General features: G+C 38.3%; 1 protein-coding gene across 1 annotated transcript in view; it reads left to right on the top strand.

The window, feature by feature from the left end:
* Positions 1-19431, top strand: part of DNAH7 (dynein axonemal heavy chain 7) — a 273330-nt gene that overhangs the window by 85800 nt on the left and 168099 nt on the right. Inside the window, exons 20-24 of the mRNA XM_027563310.1 lie at positions 1707-1900; positions 4291-4489; positions 6707-6847; positions 13215-13427; positions 16732-16841. Coding sequence (XP_027419111.1) covers positions 1707-1900; positions 4291-4489; positions 6707-6847; positions 13215-13427; positions 16732-16841 — 857 coding nt within the window. The remainder of the gene's footprint in view (positions 1-1706; positions 1901-4290; positions 4490-6706; positions 6848-13214; positions 13428-16731; positions 16842-19431) is intronic.

Raw genomic sequence — 19431 nt, 5'->3', positions numbered from 1 at the left:
TTGGTACAGTAGGAAAACTTCAAAACTTTCTTTTGTTGGTACAGAAAAACTGAGTTGCTTTGTGTGTCTGTGAACTGAACTCATCCTCATTCACTCAGTCAGTCAACAGATATTTATGGAATGCTTACTCTGTACCAGAATGTTGTGGCAGTGCCAGTGTGGAACTTAAAGCCAGTTTTATTTCACTATGATAATTATCTCACCAGAAGGAAGGCAGTTTATAAAATGTTCATTTTAGCTCCATTGAATAGATAGCAGGGTGTAAGTGACTCGCTCCATCCATTCCCCCAGGGTAGTGTCTGTTTGTCTGTTTTTCTTCAAGAGGCATTTGTAGAAGGTGAAATGGAAAGGGTGATTTCGAGTGTATGTGTGTTCTAGGCACCATACTAGGTGCTTCCAATATTTTGTCTAATTTGACCCTCAACAACTTTGAGAGATGGCTTTTATCCCCATTTTAAAGATAAAGAGACAGAGGCTCCGGTTAAATGATCCAAGGTCACACAGGTAGTAAGAAGGATGTCGGTTAGGAACAAGGCTGTGATTTCCTTCATCAGATGCAGTTTCTATTCTGTTTACCTTCTCATGGAAAGAGAGTTCCTAGTCAGGATAATGATTACTTGTCTATATTTTTTTCTTAAGACCATATACCAAGGTACATAGGTTATCACATATATTCATTCAGAACTAGCATATTTGGTTCAGAGTCTTAAGCTGATCTAGATTAATAGGTTTCACCTGAGGAATTCAATAAAATTTTTTTCCTGCTCAAATGCTAAGTGTTTCCAGAAGTATTTCTTTTGTAATTATAATATTTAGGGAAAGAAATATGAACCGTTGTTTTAAATAACTGAATTTTTTAACTTTAAAATCTCCGATCTAAAATAGCAAATTGTGGTATATTCTTTGGCTGAAAATAAAACATTGTTAATTTGTGAAAGGAATTTTTCGCATTTATTAACAACTCTTTTTTTTTTCCCCCAACAAAGAAAAACATACTTCTCCAGAAGGTGGCACTCTAAGAACATCATTTTAGTTTTTTAAACGAAGTACAAGAATACTACTCCATACTTTTTTTTAATGAATTGCACATTAAATTATTTTCCTGAGTCTCTGTCATGCTGACTTTTGTGTGCATTTTAAAATGTTTATTTGAAGTATAAAACTCTTAGGAAATATAATAAAATGCCTTTAGAAAATTGCGCCACTTTAAAGATAAGTGAATTGTATGTGTTGCATATTTCATATGAACCTGTTCTACTGAAAAAACAGGTATTAATAATTATTTTGTTCTTTGATTAAATTGCTGTGTTCCCATTATATTGTTATATTTTAAAACAAAGCAGAAAATTATCTTTCTTTCCAGTCACATTGAAAATCTATTAACAAAAACATTTTCCTGCAGTGGAATCAAATTTCTGTATGAAACAATTTACAGTTGAAATTTTTGATTGATCTTTCAGTGAATAGCAAACTCACTTTGGCTAAGTACCAAAAATAAGTTTAGTTAACTGAGGATCCAGTTAACATGGCTTTTATGTAATTAAAGACGCTGGTTAGATCTACACCATGCAAGAGCACTTTTTAAAAAAAAAAGTATTCACTTTAAAATTTGTGTAACCTTTGTTATATTAAAACCATGCAATCTCAAATATAATATGAAGTCAGTATCTAGCATTTTTGAGTTGTGAATTTTCTTTTATTTTTAGGATAAACATGTTCTGTCAGTTGTAACTATTGAGAGGATGCTGGAGAGGCTGAAAAAATCTAATGAGCTTTTGGAACTCATTCTTAAAGGACTTAATGAATATTTGGAAAAGAAACGTCTCTTCTTCCCCAGATTCTTTTTCTTGTCTAATGATGAACTTCTTGAGATCCTATCTGAGACTAAAGATCCCACTAGGTAAGTAAGGCATATCAATATTACTATATATATCATAATGCATACATCATACATGGCTAAGTTGATCTGCTTAAATTTAATTTTCAGAATAATGCAGGACTTGTATATGATTGTTGTTGTTTATGTTAGTCGCTCAGTTGTGTCTGACTCTTTGTGATCCCATGGACTGTAACCCTCCAGGCTCCTCTGTCCATGGGATTCTCCAGGCAAGAATACGGGAGTGGGTTGCCATTTCCTTCTCCAGTTATATATGATTATGTTTATGTAATAACTTAAGACTGTTGTAAATCATTCCTGTAATCAACTTATTTGATGATTAAAACATAAATACCATTGAATGATATTTTTCTAAGTCTGGGGTGGGTTTCTCTTTTTATCACATATTGTCTTACAGATTTTTCAGAACACATCACTATTCTGCATCCCATGCAGAGGAAAAGTTAGTGCCCTCTCGGTGCCTTGCAGTCACTCACCAGGTGCTACACCATGATCCTTCCTATTCATCCCCCACTAGTTTTCTTCTTGTTTATTCTGCTACAGTCCTTGCAGTTCTTCCACAGAAGAGTTAGCCTCCTCTCAGCGTATTGTTCTCTTGGCCTAGGATCCTCCTCACCCAAATATTCACAAGACTTCTTTTGTTGTTGTTATTCAGTTGCTAAGTTGTGTCCAGCTCTTTGTGACCCTGTGGACTGCAGCACGCCAGGCTTCCCTGTCCTTCACTATCTTCCGGAGCTTGCTCAAACTCATGTTCATTGAGTCAGTGATGCCATCCAACCATCTTATCCTCTGTCATCCCCTTCTCTGCCTGCCTTCAATCTTTCCCAGCATCAGGGTCTTTTCCAATGAGTTGGCTCTTTGCATCAGGTGACCAAAGGTTTGAAGCTTCAGCTTCAGCCTCAATCCTTCCAATGAATATTCTGGATTGATTTCCTTTAGGCTTGACTGGTTAGATCTCCTTGCTGTCCAAGGGACTCTCAAGAGTCTTCTTCAGTACCACAGTTTAAAAGCATCAATTCTTCAGTGCTCAGCCTTCTTTATGGTCCAGGTCTTACATCCTTACATGACTACTGGAAAAACCATAGCTTTGACTATACAGACCTTTGTCAGCAAAATGATATCTCTGCTTTTTAATACACTGTGTAGGTTTGTCATAGCTTTTCTTCCAAGGAGCAAGCATCTTTTACTTTCGTGGCTCAGTCATCATCCGCGGTTATTTTGGAGACCAAGAAAATAAAATCTGCCCCTGTTTTCATTTTTTCCCCCATCTATTTGCCATGAAGTGATGGGATTGGATGGCATGATCTTAGTTTTTTGAATGTTAACTTTTAAGCTAGCTTTTTCACTCTCTCCTTTCACCTTCATCAAGAGGCTCTTTAGTTCCTCTTCACTTTCTGCCATTAGAATGATATCATCTGCATATCTGAGGTTATTTATATTTCTCCCAGCATTCTTGATTTCAGCTTGTGTTTCATCCAGTCTGGCATTTCACATGATGTACTCTGCAAAACCTGCTCAAATACCTGCCACTCAGGAAGGCCTTCCCTGTTCATTAGATTGCAACCCCTTCTAGCACCCACTAATCACCTTTCCTGATTACCTTCTCTGCCTTTTTTTTTTTTTTTCCAGCATGCTTCTTTTGTCATCTGGCTTACTCTATAATGTGCCTATTTGCTTACTGTTTGATTTCCTCCAACAGAACATAAGCTCCATAATGGCTGAGGTTTTTTACCTTTTTCTCCCTACAGCGGATTCTTGACTCTTTAGAAGGGTATCTAGTATATATCAGACAGTGATTAGATATTTGTGACAATCCTTAGTTTTGTGTCTTGTGTTTTCAGAGTAAGAGATAAGTAATCCAGAACATGCCAAAAATGAGGAATTTAGTCAGTTCCATCTATATTACAGTGTGTAGACCAAAGTTGGGCACCTTCCAAGTAGTTGATTTATTTAAAGTTCTAATCCTGTTGTATAATTTGCAAGCAGTCTCTGAAGATCCCTGTTGAAATATCAACATACTTTGGTGCATTTGAAGATTCTTCAGATTAGTGTTTTATCTGTTGGTCAAGATTGATTTGATCCTTATATTACTTTTAATGTCTTTCAATTCATTGTGCTCGAAGCAAAGCCTCATGTAGCTCTTATAATAGCTGTAATTTTATAGGTCTTTTGTGATTATTCAATTAATGATGACCTACCACTTGACTCATGTATGTATATTCTGTATATATGTTTTTTTTTTCCCTTCAACACTTCATCTGCAGCATCTAGCAGGGACATCATGCATAATGCACATTTATGAATTTTGAATAAAGTTTGGAATACACAGAACATTGATATTTAGGGAATTCTTTTATTTGGTTAATTCTTTTAAATATTCTTTTTCCTGACAGAGTGCAACCTCACTTGAAGAAATGTTTTGAAGGAATTGCAAAGGTGGAATTTACAGAAAGTTTGGACATTACTCACATGAAAAGTAGTGAGGGAGAGGTGGTGGAACTCATAGACACCATTTCAACAGCCAAAGCCAGAGGTCAAGTGGAGAAGTGGTTGGTTGAGTTAGAGAGAGTTATGATTAAATCCATCCACAAGGTAGCTGGCTATATTTATTATTATTTCTAGTAAAGATGATAGAATGTTAATGTATTACTGATAAATGCACTGTTATTTAGAAACTGAGTCATAAATTATCAACTCAATTATAATAGATTGAAGGCAAAGATATGGTCTGTGGTATTATTTTTGTAATGACTCACTTGACAAGCAATGCATATTACAAAAAACTTGGGTTTTAGTCTTGAGTCCGTCTCATTTCTTGTGCTTTTGATATTAGACACACTTTAATCTGGAGAAGGCAATGGCAACCCACTCCAGTACTCTTGCCTGGAACATCCCATGGGCGGAGGAGCCTGGTAGGCTTCAGTCCATGGGGTCGCTAAGTGTCGGGTACGACTGAGCGACTTCACTTTGACTTTTCACTTTCATGCATTGGAGAAGGAAATGGCAACCCACTCCGGTATTCTTGCCTGGAGAATCCCAGGGACAGAGGAACCTAGTGGGCTGCCGTCTATGGGGTCGCACAGAGTCGGACACGACTGAAGTGACTTAGCAGTAGTAGCACACTTTAATCTACATGGTCTATCTTTAGTCTTGTCTAGAAAGCACCTCTCTACAGTTTCACATCAGTTTCTATGGTGCTTTCTTTTGTTCTGTGCATATGTAACATATGTACCAAAATGTTAGAAAATCATTAACAGTTACTTCACATCTCACATTAACACATTATCATCTCAATCATTTGTAATATTTTTTTTTTGCTACTAGAGAATTTTAAGTCATGGAGGCAAATAGACATTAGTTGAGCAGTTAAATTCATTTTTTACCATAGTGTGAACTTATCATGCAAGTTCCTTACCAGGAGTAAAAATCATGATTCATCAGGGAAGCTTGAGAGCAAGAACTAAAAGGAAGCATGGCATCAGGTCCTAATCAACACAATTTTCACTAAGTTTTCAAATTCTATCATATATTATTGAAAAACTCATTGGAATCCAGGTATTTAATATACATCATGTACCTTAATGCCCCTTTCTCTCAAATATAATTTGAGTATCTGCTTGAATTATATTTTTTCAATAGGTATAAAATCTTTTGGACAGTTTCCCACTTCTCCCTCAGTTCAGTTCAGTTCAGTCGCTCAGTCGTGTCCGACTCTTTGCGACCCCGTGAACCTCAGCACGCCAGGCCTCCCTGTCCATCACCAACTCCCGGAGTTCACCCAAACTCATGTCCATTGAGTCAGTGATGCCATCCAGCCATCTCATCCTCTGTTGTCCCCTTCTCCTCCTGCCCCCAATCCCTCCCAGCATGAGGGTCTTTTCCAGTGAGTCAATTCTTCGCATGAGGTGGCCAAAGTACTGGAGTTTCAGCTTCAGCATCATTCCCTCCAAAGGACACCCAGGACTGATCTCCTTCAGAATGGACTGGTTGGATCTCCTTGCAGTCCAAGGGACTCATAAGAGTCTTCTCCAATGCCACAGTTCAAAAGCATCAATTCTTCGGCACTCAGCTTTCTTCACAGTCCAGCTCTCACATCCATACATGACCACTGGAAAAACCATAGCCTTGACTAGACAGACCTTTGTTGGCCCTTACTATTTTTGGTTGATATAATAAATTAGACTGATTGAAAAAGTGGATCTATGGATCCACTGAAAACATATGTAGCAAAGCACATGACTTAGACTTCCTGAATTTGCAACTCTCAACTCTCTGTGAATGAAGTCTACATCCACCCTGTCAGCATAGCCTTTGTCATCAAAGGGAGCGAGATATGGAAACATAGGAAAAACTTTAGAGGAGTTATGTAGTTTGCCTAATGTGCATGTACACATGTCGCGTGGCTGAGTGGGGATCTGATTAAGTTCAAAGTAAGTAATTATCTGAATTTGAAGGATCTCATTTTGGATTTACTTGAACTTATGTTTTGTAATAAAATTGCCTTTGTTTTTCAATCCAAAAGTATCTAAGACATCTTTGGCTGGTCAAAGAAATATTTAATACAATATAGTTCATACAAATAGATTATATATCAGCAAAATAAAATGCAATATAAAATATTTTTTTGCTCACAGGTGTATGAAAAAACTTTAAATAGTCTTCTCACATGATTTGAATATTCATAATTGGCTAAAATGTCAGAAGTAGAGCAGTACAAGTTAATCCATTTAGGAGTTAGCTCTTCATTGTTTAGCTTGTTCAAGTAAAGTGTGAAACTGTTTACCTGTAAGCATTTTCTTTTTCAATTAGGTAATTAAAGATGCAATTCTTGCCTATACACAAAATGAACGAATTAACTGGGTAAGAGAGTGGCCTGGACAAACAGTGCTCTGTGTATCCCAAACCTTTTGGACGTTAGAAGTACAGACAGCTATTGCAAAAGGACAAGAGGTAGGTTTTTATAGACCCAAGGTTTTTCAGCATTTCTTTAATAGTGATTATTGCCAAAATACAATTATTCTAAAAAATTAAGACCATCCACCCAAAATCCAAGGATACTGGAGCCTCAATCTTGTTATTATATACATTTTTATGCTTTCAAAAATAGTGATAGTAGGACAAAGAAACTTCCTAAACTTAGAAGGATTAGGAGGAATTACATAATATAATTCTCTTTTATGCCCTCAATAAAACTACACTATGAAGTATGCTGTGCTAAGTTGCTTCAGTCATGTCTGATTCTTTGCGAGCCTAGGGACTGTAGCCTGCCAGGCTCCTCTGTCCATGGGATTCTCCAGGCAAGAATACTGGAGTGAGTTGCCATTTCCTGCTCCAGGGGATCATATACCCATGTGAATGCAGAGTTCCAAAGAATAGCAAGAAGAGATAAGAAAGCCTTCCTCAGTGATCAATGCAAAGAAATAGAGGAAAAAATAGAATGTGAAAGACTAGAGATCTCTTCAAGAAAACTAGAGATACCAAGGGAACATTTCATGCAAAGATGGGCTCAATAAAGGACAGAAATGGTATGGACCTAACAGAAGCAGAAGATATTAAGAAGAGGTGGCAAGAATACACAGAAGCACTGTACAAAAAAGATTTTCATGACCCAGATAATCACAATGGTGTGATCACTCACCTAGGGCCAGATATCCTGAAATGTGAAGTTAAGTGGGCCTTAGAAAGCACCACTATGAACAAAGCTAGTGGAGGTGATGGAATTCCAGTTGAGCTATTTCAAATCCTGAAAGATGATGCTGTGAAAGTGCTGCCCTCAATATGCCAGCAAATTTGGAAAACTCAGCAGTGGCCACAGGACAGGAAAAGGTCAGTTTTCATTCCAATCCCAAAGAAAGGCAATGCCAAAGAATGCTCAAACTACTGCACAATTGCACTCATCTCACACACTAATTGGAGAAGGAAATGGCAACCCACTCCAGTATTCTTGCCTGGAGAATCCCAGGTACGGAGGAGCCTGTTGGGTGCCATTTATGGGGTCCCACAGAGTCGGACATGACTGATGCAACTTAGCAGTAGCAGCAGCAGCAGCACACACTAATAAGTCAGTCAGTCAGTTCAGTCCCTCAGTCATGTCTGACTCTTTGTGACTCCATGAATCGCAGCACACCAGGCCTCCCTGTCCATCACCAACTCCTGGAGTTCACCCAAACTCTTGTCCATCGAGTCAGTGATGCCATCCAGCCATCTCATCCTCTGTCGTCCCCTTCTCCTGCTGCCTCCAATCCCTCCCAGCATCAGAGTCTTTTCTGATGACTCTTTTCAGAGTCAACTCTTCACATAAGGTGGCCAAAGTATTGGAGTTTCAGCTTTAGCATCAGTCCTTCCAAGAACACCCAGGACTAATCTCCTTCAGAATGGACTGGGTGGATCTCCTTGCAGTCCATGGGACTCTCAAGAGTCTTCTCCAACACCACAGTTCAAAAGCATCAATTCTTCGGCACTCAGCTTTCTTCATAGTCCAACTCTCACATCCATACATGACCACTGGAAAAACCATAGCCTTGACTAGACGGACCTTTGTTGGCAAAGTAATGTCTCTGCTTCTGAATATGCTATCTAAGTTGGTCTAACTTCCTTCCAAGGAGTAAGCGTCTTTTAATTTCATGGCTGCAATCACACTAGCAAAGTAATGCTCAAAATTCTCTAAGCCAGGCTTCAGCAATACATGAACCCTGAACTTCCAGATGTTCAAGCTGGTTTTAGAAAAGGCAGAGGAACCAGATATCAAATTGCCAACATCCGCTGGATCATCGAAAAAGCAAGAGATTTCCAGAAAAAGATCTATTTCTGCTTTATTGACTATGCCAAAGCCTTTGACTGTGTGGATCACAATAAACTGGAAAATTCTGAAAGAGATGTGAATACCAGACCATCTGACCTGCCTCTTGAGAAACCTGTATGTAGGTCAGGAAGCAACAGTTGGAACTGGACATGGAACAACAGACTGGTTCCAAATAGGAAAAGGAGTATGTCAAGGCTGTATATTGTCACCCTGCTTATTTAACTTATATGCAGAGTGCATTATGAGATACACTGGTCTGGAAGAAGCACAAGCTGGAATCAAGATAGCTGGGAGAAATATCAATAACCTCGGATATGCAGATGACACCACCCTCATGGCAGAAAGTGAAGGGGAACTAAAAAGCCTCTTGATGAAAGTGAAAGAGGAGAGTGAAAAAGTTGGCTTAAAGCTCAACATTCAGAAAACTAAGATCATGGCATCCGGTCCCATTGCTTCACGGGAAATAGATGGGGAAACAGGGGAAACAGTGTCAGACTTTATTTTTCTGGGCCCCCAAATCACTGCAGATGGTGATAGCAGCCATGAAATTAAAAGATACTTACTCCTTGGGAGGAAAGTTATGACCAACCTAGATAGCATATTGAAAAGCAGAGATATTACTTTGCCACCAAAGGTCCGTCTAGTCAAGGCTATGGTTTTTCCAGTGGTCATGTATGGATGTGAGAGTTGGACTGTGAAGAAAGCTGAGCACCGAAGAATTGATGCTTTTGAACTGTGGTTTTGGAGAAGACTCTTGAGAGTCCCTTGTACTGCAAGGAGATCCTGGGAAGCCCTATGAAGAGAAGATATTAATGGACTTGTTTTGACTATTTTTATTTTTTTGTATTATTTTTTAGTTAACATTTTGAGTAAAGTTTGATTTTAATTATTCTAGAAGATATATGAATATACTATTATTAATTGAATTGCTATTATTAATTACAAACAGAAACTGCCTTCAGTGCAACATTCTTATCCTTAAAGTAGGATTTCAAGCAGATCAACTTTCACTTGACTGATGGGCCAATCAGAATCCAGCAATTGCAGATGTTGTTTAAAACCATGAGTTTTAAACATTTTTTTTTTTTTTTTTACATGGAGTTTGGCATTATTGTGTGTAAGGTATTGTGGAACACTGAGTGTTGGGTTTGAGAGTCTTGTATTCCTTGTAAGCAAGCAGATGTCATAGAGGAAGGAGCTGAGTAACACATGCTTAGTTGATTCCAACTTACCAACAAGTCACTTATTTCTCCTCTGGGGAAAAATGAAGATGTGGGGCAGGAAATCGAGGATTTTAGGGGGAAAAGTCTTTCTTCCTGGAAATCAAAGCACGGGAGTGAGGGTTTCTCTTACTGCAATAAGCCCTTGGATACTCCTGGAGTCTTGGCTCTCTGTCTCCATGTGCATTTTCCTTTTTTACCCAGTGGGTCCAGAAACTTCATTTCGTCTTTTCACTCTGAAGCTACCATTCAGCCACCTCCCCACACAAAGGGATTCCTCCACTGCCAGTGTGGGTTACTGGGGATACGTGTGGCCTTCTGGTTCTTACTCCTTGCTGTCCCCAAACCACCAGGACAGCTTTCTCATTCACTGTTGTGGGAAATAGAGGGGACAAAGGAACAAGTGTGAACAAATTGGGCAAATTCACGGGCATCTTCCATGTTTCTTCAGTTTAAATGTGTCAATTAAACTGCACCCATCTGCCAAAACCATATTTTTCTCTGGTAGGAGTTGAAGTAGAGGATTTAAGTGTAAACCTTTCTTGTTTCTACTTACGTCCCAAGCATAATTTGAATCTCAAGAGACACACAATTCAAGTCATCCCATTTCAATGTGTCCTCTGCTCAAAACTGCTGCTGCTGCTGCTGCTAAGTTGCTTCAGTCGTGTCTGACTCTGTGCGGCCCCATAGACGGCAGCCCACCAGGGCAGGTCCCCTGTCCCTGGGATTCTCCAGGCAAGAACACTGGAGTGGGTTGCCATTTCCTTCTCCAATGCATGAAAGTGAAAAGTGAAACTGTCATTTTTATTAGTTTTTATTAGTTTATTATTATTATTTATTTTTTTATTAGTTTACTCCATTTTTTCTGTCACTTAATATGGTACACATATAGAACCATTCACACAGAAAGACAAAAGGAGAATCCATGCCTTGAGTGACTGTTATTCCAGGGGAACTCAGCTTCATAGATGTAGGTCCTCTAAAGCTGTAATTTAGTGGGATTTAGAGTCTTTTCTTCTCCAATATTGGAGAAGGAAATGGCAACCCACTCCAGTGTTCTTGCCTGGAGAATCCCAGGGACGGGGGAGCCTGTTGGGCTGCCATCTATGGGGTCGCACAGAGTCGGACACGACTGACGCGACTTAGCAGCAGTAGCAGCAGCAGAGAGTCTTTGCTGTTGCTTGCTAGATTGTTCTCTTCTGTTGTATTTTGTGGTGTTTTACATAGCTAAATTTCATGGAATGACATTAGGCTTTGTATGTGTCCTTAAAAATTCTTTTCTTTTTCCTCTGCTTGTGAATACTCTGCATGAGTATGCCCTTCATCTGCTCCTGTGTGCCTTGTCCCTGTCACATCACATGCATATTTGGCTTATTTAAGTTCTGTAGCAGCATCAGGAGGGGCACATGTTTTAGGATCCAAAAGCACTGATGATTTAAGAAAATTTCATATGTAGTTCTATCTTGGGAGGATAGCATATGTTTTTGTATTTTATGTGTTGATAACTTTTCCCCTAATTAATGTGTGGTTCACATCTGAAACCGATGACTTTACTTGAGTAGCTGGAGACTTCTTGGCAGCCTCAGAGAAGACTAGGCATTTCCACTCGCCGCAGACACCCCAAGTTGTCTAGAGCTTAATGCTATAATGGCACCTTGTTGTCTGTCCTGCTCCCAGAGGACCTGTTCCCCTCTGGATCCATTTCCATTTATTTATTCAAAGAATATTGACTGTGGAACTAGTCAGTATGAGGCATTAGAGGGCTAAAAATACATGAAGTAATAAAAACTTGGGTTATTGAAAATATTTATATGATTTTGAGTAAATGTATCATTGTGCATATCACCAATTCAATGGACATGAGTTTGAGCAAGCTCCAACAGTTGGTGATAGTCAGGGAAGCCTGGTGTGCTGCAGTCCATAGGATCAGAAAAAGTCAGACATGACTGAGCAACTGAACTGAACAGAGGTATGATAAAAGTATTTTATTCCAGACCAGGTTCATTTTGGCAGATTATATAATAGTAGTTATTTTTAGATTCATTAGTTTACTGTACAGAACAGTTTACAATGAAGAAAATATAACAAAAACAATTTAGTATCATGATTTTTTCAATTTAGCTGATCTGAATTCTCATTGATTCATATGGTATAGTTCCTAAAGAACTTAATTTATCACAGTTTGAAGCTAAATTTTAGTTCTAAGTTTGGCTTTTCTAGTAAAGAAAAAATATATTCTGCTAATGTAAATAGTAGATTCTTGTTGTTCAGTCGCTAAGTCGTGTCTGTGACGTAATGGACTGCAACACACCAGTTTTCCCTGTCCTTCACTATCTCCTGGAGTTTGCTCAAACGCATGTCCATTGAATCAGTGATGCCATCCAGCCATCTCATCCTCTGTCGCTGCCTTCTCCTCCTGCCCTCAGTCTTTCCCAGCATGAAATCCTACTCAGAAGCTTTTGGTACTCACAGCTCCCTGTGAGTACTAGAAGGACTCATGGGATCTAAGATGGAGCATTTGGAATTAGGATCTCTGTTCATCACTGTTGCAGTTTCTCTCTTGTTGTCTGTTTTTCATCTCTGCTGGTCTCTATGGGCTTTATTCTGCAGTGAGGGTGAAGGCTTTCAGTAACTTCAGATTGGTGTACTCAGAGTCTTCCAAGTCTTGTGAAAAGCACTTTTCTTCCTATCAGTATAGTAGTCCTTGGAAAGAATTGTGATTCACTCTGGTTAGTCACACATACCCTCCTTCATGTTGCTTTGGAGATGGGACAATATGACTGACAGCTCACCACAACCACAGAACATACAGGCGTGAAAAGCGGAAAGGGAAGGGTGTTGGATAGCCACAGACCATGTATGTTTACTCAATCTGGCCTGATTGAGATTGTTCACCTAATTTGTTTTTCTTGTTCAGTTGCTAAGTCATCTTCAACTCTGTGACCTCATAGACTGTAGCATTCCAGGCTCCTCTATCCTCCACTATCTCCTGGAGTATGCTCATATTCATGTTTATTGAGTCAGTGATGTTATCTTACCATCTTATCCTCTGCTGCCTCTTTCTCCTTTTGCCTTCAGTCTTTCCCACTGAAAGATTTTTCAATTGAAAGATCGTTGCCATTGAAAACCTAATACCTTTGTAGTAAAAAGAAATTGATTATTTTTAAGTTATGTCGTATTGCAAGTTATGATAAAAATGTAGATAATACTCTACTCTGTATATGTGCTAGGTCAAAAAATTTTTGTTCAAAGGGATTCTGACCACATTGAGTAATTATATCTTATTTTCTTTCAGGCCCTTGAGGAATATTTGGAAAGATGTAACAAGCAAATTGATGATATTGTCACGTTGGTTCGTGGCAAATTGTCCAAGCAAAATCGTGTTACTCTGGGAGCCCTTGTGGTGCTGGATGTCCATGCTAGAGATGTTCTCACAACACTTGTTAAAAAGAAAGTTAATGATGACTCGGACTTTGAATGGTTAAGTCAGCTTAGGTACTATTGGCAAGTAAGTAATATTACCGAATGTTATTACACAGCAATTTCAGATCACATCTGTTTAATTTGTGCTTGCTAGCTCACATAGGTGATAGTATTGGTAATACAGGATTTTTCTTGCTGATGGCTAACTATACCCAAACAAGCCTTCACCACATTGAAGATTAAGGCAGCCAAAATTTGTATGTCATGTGTATGAAAACTATGTGTATATCTATATCCAAATACATAGTTACATAGAAATAATATAGACACACACAAACTATGAGGAATTATAAAAACTTACTCAGTTGAAATTAGTCATTATGCTTGCTGAATCTGCAAAATGTTGAAACTAATCAGTTAAAAATTTTTTTTGATTCCTGATACATCTAAAGAATATACAAATTAGAATGTTTTAGTCTGATTTAGTCATTAAACTTTTCTCATATTGATCAGTTGAAGGAACCTAAAATATGATCTGGAGGAAGGCTTTTATCAGCAGATCTGGGTGGCTGGTGATGGCAGTCACCATCAGGGAAGCAGGAGGAGCAGGAACAGTACAGTGAACAAGCTTGGGCCTGTTGAGAGTGGGAAGAGAGAGCTGATGATTGGAGATACAGACTCGAAAATTCTCATCATAGTCACTTTTGTGAAAGGTTTTGGGGATGTATGCAGTGGAAGGAGAAGAGATAAAAGAACCAGAACCCTGGAACACTATATGAGGCTATGTGCATGGTGGTTAGGAGCCCAGACTGTGCATTCATAGTTTCTAATGCTATATCTTCCCCTTACCAGTTGTGTGACATTGGAAAGTTAAGTTGCTCTCTTCAGGCACCAGCTTCCTTAGATATAAAATGGTGATGATGATAATACTCTACAGTGAAAACTCATGGAACAAATGATTGAAAATATAGAAGAATAATGAACTATCTAAAAGAATAATTAAGAAAGCAATCCCGTTTATAATTGCTCAAAAAAATAAAATACCTAGGAATAAATTTAACCAAAAAAGTGAAGGCCCTATAAACTGAAAAATGTAAGACGCTAATGAAAGAAATTTAAGACCTGAATAAAGGCAAATATCTGTGTTCATGGATTGGAAGGATTAACATTATTAAAATGTCCATCTGGCTTACTTCACTCTGTATGATAGGTTCCAGTTTCATCCACCTCATTAGAACTGATTCAAATGTATTCTTTTTAATGGCTGAGTAATACTCCATTGTGTATATGTACCACTGCTTTCTTATCCATTCATCTGCTGATGGACATCTAGGTTGCTTCCATGTCCTGGCTATTATAAACAGTGCTGCGATGAACATTGGGGTACACGTGTCTCTTTCCCTTCTGGTTTCCTCAGTGTGTATGCCCAGCAGTGGGATTGCTGGATCATAAGGCAGTTCTATTTCCAGTTTTTTAAGGAATCTCCACACTGTTCTCCATAGTGGCTGTACTAGTTTGCATTCCCACCAACAGTGTAAGAGGATTCCCTTTTCTCCACACCCTCTCCAGCATTTATTGCTTGTGGACTTTTGGATCGCAGCCATTCTGACTAACGCACATATATGGAATTTAGAAAGATGGTAACAATAATCCTGTATATGAGACAGCAAAAGAGACACTGATGTATAGAACAGTCTTTTGGACTCTGTGGGAGAGGGAGAGGGTGGGATGATTTGGGAGAATGGCATTGAAATATGTATAATATCATATGTGAAACGAGTCGCCAGTCCAGGTTCGATGCACGATACTGGATACTTGGGGCTGGTGCACTGGGACGACCCAGAGGGATGGTATGGGGAGGGAGGAGGGAGAAGGGTTCAGGATGGGGAACACATGTATACCTGTGGCGGATTCATTTCGATATATGGCAAAACCAATATAATATTGTAAAGTTAAAAAATAAAATAAAAAAAAATGTCCATACTTCCCAAAGCAATCTACAGATTTACTACAATTTCTATCAAAATTCCAATGGCATATTTCACACACACACAAAAAAAACAGAACATTCCTAATATTTTTATGGAAACAGGAAAAACCCCAAATAGAAAAGCAGTCTTGAGAAAGAGCAAAGCTGGAAGCATCACACTTCCTGATTTCAAGTTATATTACAAAGCTAAAGTAATAAATTAAGCTAAAGCTAAAGTAATAAAACCAGTATGGTATTGCCATAAAAACAGATACATAGATCATTGGAACAAAACAGAGTCCAGAAATAAATCTGCATATGTATGGTAATTTATGACGAAGGAACCAAGACTATAAAATGTGGAAAGGACAATCTCTTTAATAAATGGTGTTGGGAAAACTGGAAAACCACATGCAAAAGAATGAAGTAGGACTGTTATCTTACATCATACCTCAAAATTAACTCAAAATGGATTAAAGAATTGAGTGTAAGACCTGAAACCATAAAACTCTTAGAGAAGTAAGCTCCTTGACTTTGGTAATAGGGATTTTTTTTTTTTTAATTTGACACCCAAATCAAAGCCAACAAGAGCAAAAAAAAAAGAAAAAAAAAAAAAAAAAACAAGTGGGACTACATCAAACTAAAGGCCTTCTGTACATCAAGGAAGACCATCAACAGAATGGGAAGGCAACCTACTGAAAAGGAGAAAATATTTGCAAATTATATATCTGATAAGAGGTTAAATCCAAAATAAAGAACACATACCATGGGATCTCACTTATATGTGGAATCTAAAAAACAAAAGAAAATAAAACAAAGAACAACACGAAACAAGCTGATATATAAAATATACTAGGGGTTCCCAAAGGCTGGGGGTGCGGGTTGAGAGGTGAGAGAAATGGGTAAAGGGAGTCAAAAGGTTCAAACTTCCAAGTACAAAACAAGTAATTCATGGGGATGTAATATATAGCATGACAACAATAGTTAATAATACTGTTTTGCATGCTTGAAACTCACAGGAAAAAAATTCTGTTACTATGTATGATGATGAATGTTGATTTATTATGATGATCATTTTGTAATAAATATAAGAATGGAATCATTATGTTATGTACCTGAAACTAATATAATATTGTATGTCAATTATACCTTAATAAAATAGTGTTAGCAAACTTAAAGAAAATATGAGAATGAACAAATATATTTTCCAAAGTTCTATGGGAAAAATTGAGGCCAGTAACTTCAAATCTTATCCAAGGAAATTAGATATTGAATTGTTCTACTTAATTAAATGATGTCTGAAAAGTCAATTTTAAAGATATTGTTTATAGCATGGCTATTATTTATTAAAGAGCTTGAGATTTCATATTATTTAAATTTTACAGTTTAAGCTAACTTCATTTTATCTGATTTATATTAGGAAAATAATTTAGAAACAAAGATGATCAATGCTGGCTTACGATATGGATATGAATATCTGGGCAATTCCCCTAGGCTGGTTATTACTCCACTCACTGACAGATGTTACAGGTAAACTCATTAATTTAAAGATCTAATTGGAAAAAAAGCTTTCACTTATCTCTAGATCACTTAATTTTTTTAAGGACCAAAATATATCCTCTGTTATCTTTCCTGGACTATTCTTTTCTCAACTTGATCTTCAATTTCTTTTTTTTTTTAATTTATATTTATTATTATTATTATTTTTTTACTTTACAATATTGTATTGGCTTTGCCATACATCCACATGCATCCACCACGGGTGTACACGTGTTCCCCATCCTGAACCCCCCTCCCACCTCCCTCCCTATCCCATCCCTCTGGGTCATCCCAGTGCACCAGCCCCAAGCTTCCTGTATCCTGCATCAAACCTGGACTGGCGATTCATTTCTTATATGATATTATACATGTTTTAATGCCATTCTCCCAAATCATCCCCCCCCCACCTCTCCCACAGAGTCCAAAAGACTGTTCTCTACATCTTTGTCTCTTTTGCTATCTTGCATACAGGGTTGTCGTTACCATCTTTCTAAATTCCAGATATATGCATTAGTATACTGTATTGGTGTTTTTCTTTCTGGCTTACTTCACTCTGTATAATCGGCTGCAGTTTCATCCACCTCATTAGAACTGATTCAAATGTATTCTTTTTCATGGCTGAGTAATACTCCATTGTGTATATGTACCACAGTTTTCTTATCCATTCATCTGTTGATGGACATCTAGGTTGCTGCCATGTCCTGGCTATTATAAACAGTGCTGCGATGAACATTGGGGACCTTCAGTTTCTTTCTCTGCTGACTTCTTCCTCTCGGCTCTAGACCTCTCAGCCCTAAGTATTGTTGGGCAGTGCGATTGCTTTTTTACATTGTTAGTTTCTCCTTCCTTCTTGAAACTTTTTGACTGTTCCTTTGGATCATTTGAGGCATCCTGTTTCATCCCTTAAATTGTATTTTCATGTAGTGCTTTGTGTCATGCTTCATGGTTTCCTGAATGTTCTCATCTACTCTTAGACTTTTTAAAAATTTTATTTATTTATGTATTCGGCTGCACATGGTCTTAGTTGTGGCACGTGGGAGGCTTGATCTTTGTTGTGATATGAGAACTCTTAGTTGTGGCATGTGGGATCTAGTTCCCTGACCAGGAATTGAACCCAGGGCTATCTGCATTGAGATGCTTGGAGCCTTAGCCACTGGACCACCAAGGAAGTCTCTACTCTTTAGGCTTTAACAGCCTACATCCTGAAGATCCCCAAACCAGTGCCTCCAGCCAAGGCCTCTCTCCTGTAAGGTTTCACCACACACATACTGGTAGATATCTCCATTATATATCTCATAGGTGTTTACATGTACATTATTTTCTGTTGTCCTGAATAATAAAAGACCTTTATTTTTAACTTCCAGTTTCCATTCACCATATTCCAGATTTGTTAAATACTAAATTAAGCTTCATTTTTTCATTTTCTTCCAATGTAACTAGTTTATTGACTAATTTCAGGATGCAAGCAGAAAGCAGTTTTATCCTTTTTTATCACTATTCTTTTAAACTTGCTCTATCAAATATTATCCCCATTTATGGATAAAATCTAGGATACTCTACTGTTTCTCAGATATTCCCTACTCTTTCTGGTGACTCTAATATATTAATAAATAGAATTATTCTTTTCAGATGTTAAAAGTCCATTTAGGTATAAAATCAGTTACTATTTTTCATCCAATTTAAAACGTCCCTTCCTCCCAGGTCAAGCTTGACTCAAGCTTGTGGCCTGCATTTGGGAAGGTACTGATAAATGTGGTCAATCTTTTGTCATTATTATCCCTATCCATTGCACCCTCCCCTCAATAGCCCTTCTTTTGGCCTCTCCAGTGTTGGAATTTGATAGAGGAGAGGCGAAGGAAAGGGAGAGGTAGGTTTACAGGTGACCGGTGTCTTGGGTAACAACTACCTTTTGCTGTCTAGTGCCCTCCATGATGGCACAAGTTCAGACGTACCAGATGTCCCAAGGGATGTTTATGTGGATTTGGGAAGCCCCCAATCACCTGATCCTCCCACCTGTGGAAAATGCCTTCTCTGGCTGGCTGCTGGTGACTTTTGCTTCAGCCTCTAATGAGGTCGACTACACACAGACCCTCTTCCTGGGGTCTTCTCTGATTCTACGTGGGTCTACTGCACCTGGGCCCATTCAGCTTAACTCAAGACTGGCTCCCTACCAGTGGGATCTAGACCTTGTCAGATGATACATGTGTTTTACCATCAGTAAGAGTGCATCTTTCTTACTGTCCTGTTTTCTCCTACTCTGCCATCAGCAGAAACTGCAGGCATCCTCTTGACTAAATATTTTAAAGCTCTCAGCTTGGGGGTTTAGTCGAAATTCTAATACAAGCTGATCTCTATTTATATACTGTTACACATTTTTACAACTAATATGTAGGTGAGTGAAGTGAGTGAGTGAAGTTGCTCAGTCGTGTCCGACTCTTTGCGACACCATGAACTGTAGCCAACCAGGCTTCTCAGTCCGTGGGATTTTCCAGGCAAGAGTACTGGAGTGGGTTGCCATTTCCTTCTCCAGGGGATCTTCCCAACCCATAGCTTTGACTATATGGACCTTTGTTGGCAAAGT

This window comes from Bos indicus x Bos taurus, chromosome 2 (assembly GCF_003369695.1).
Source record: "Bos indicus x Bos taurus breed Angus x Brahman F1 hybrid chromosome 2, Bos_hybrid_MaternalHap_v2.0, whole genome shotgun sequence".
Taxonomy (NCBI): domain Eukaryota; kingdom Metazoa; phylum Chordata; class Mammalia; order Artiodactyla; family Bovidae; genus Bos; species Bos indicus x Bos taurus.
The sequence above is the reverse complement of the archived record's forward strand: the minus strand, read 5'-3'. Positions and strand labels throughout refer to the sequence as shown.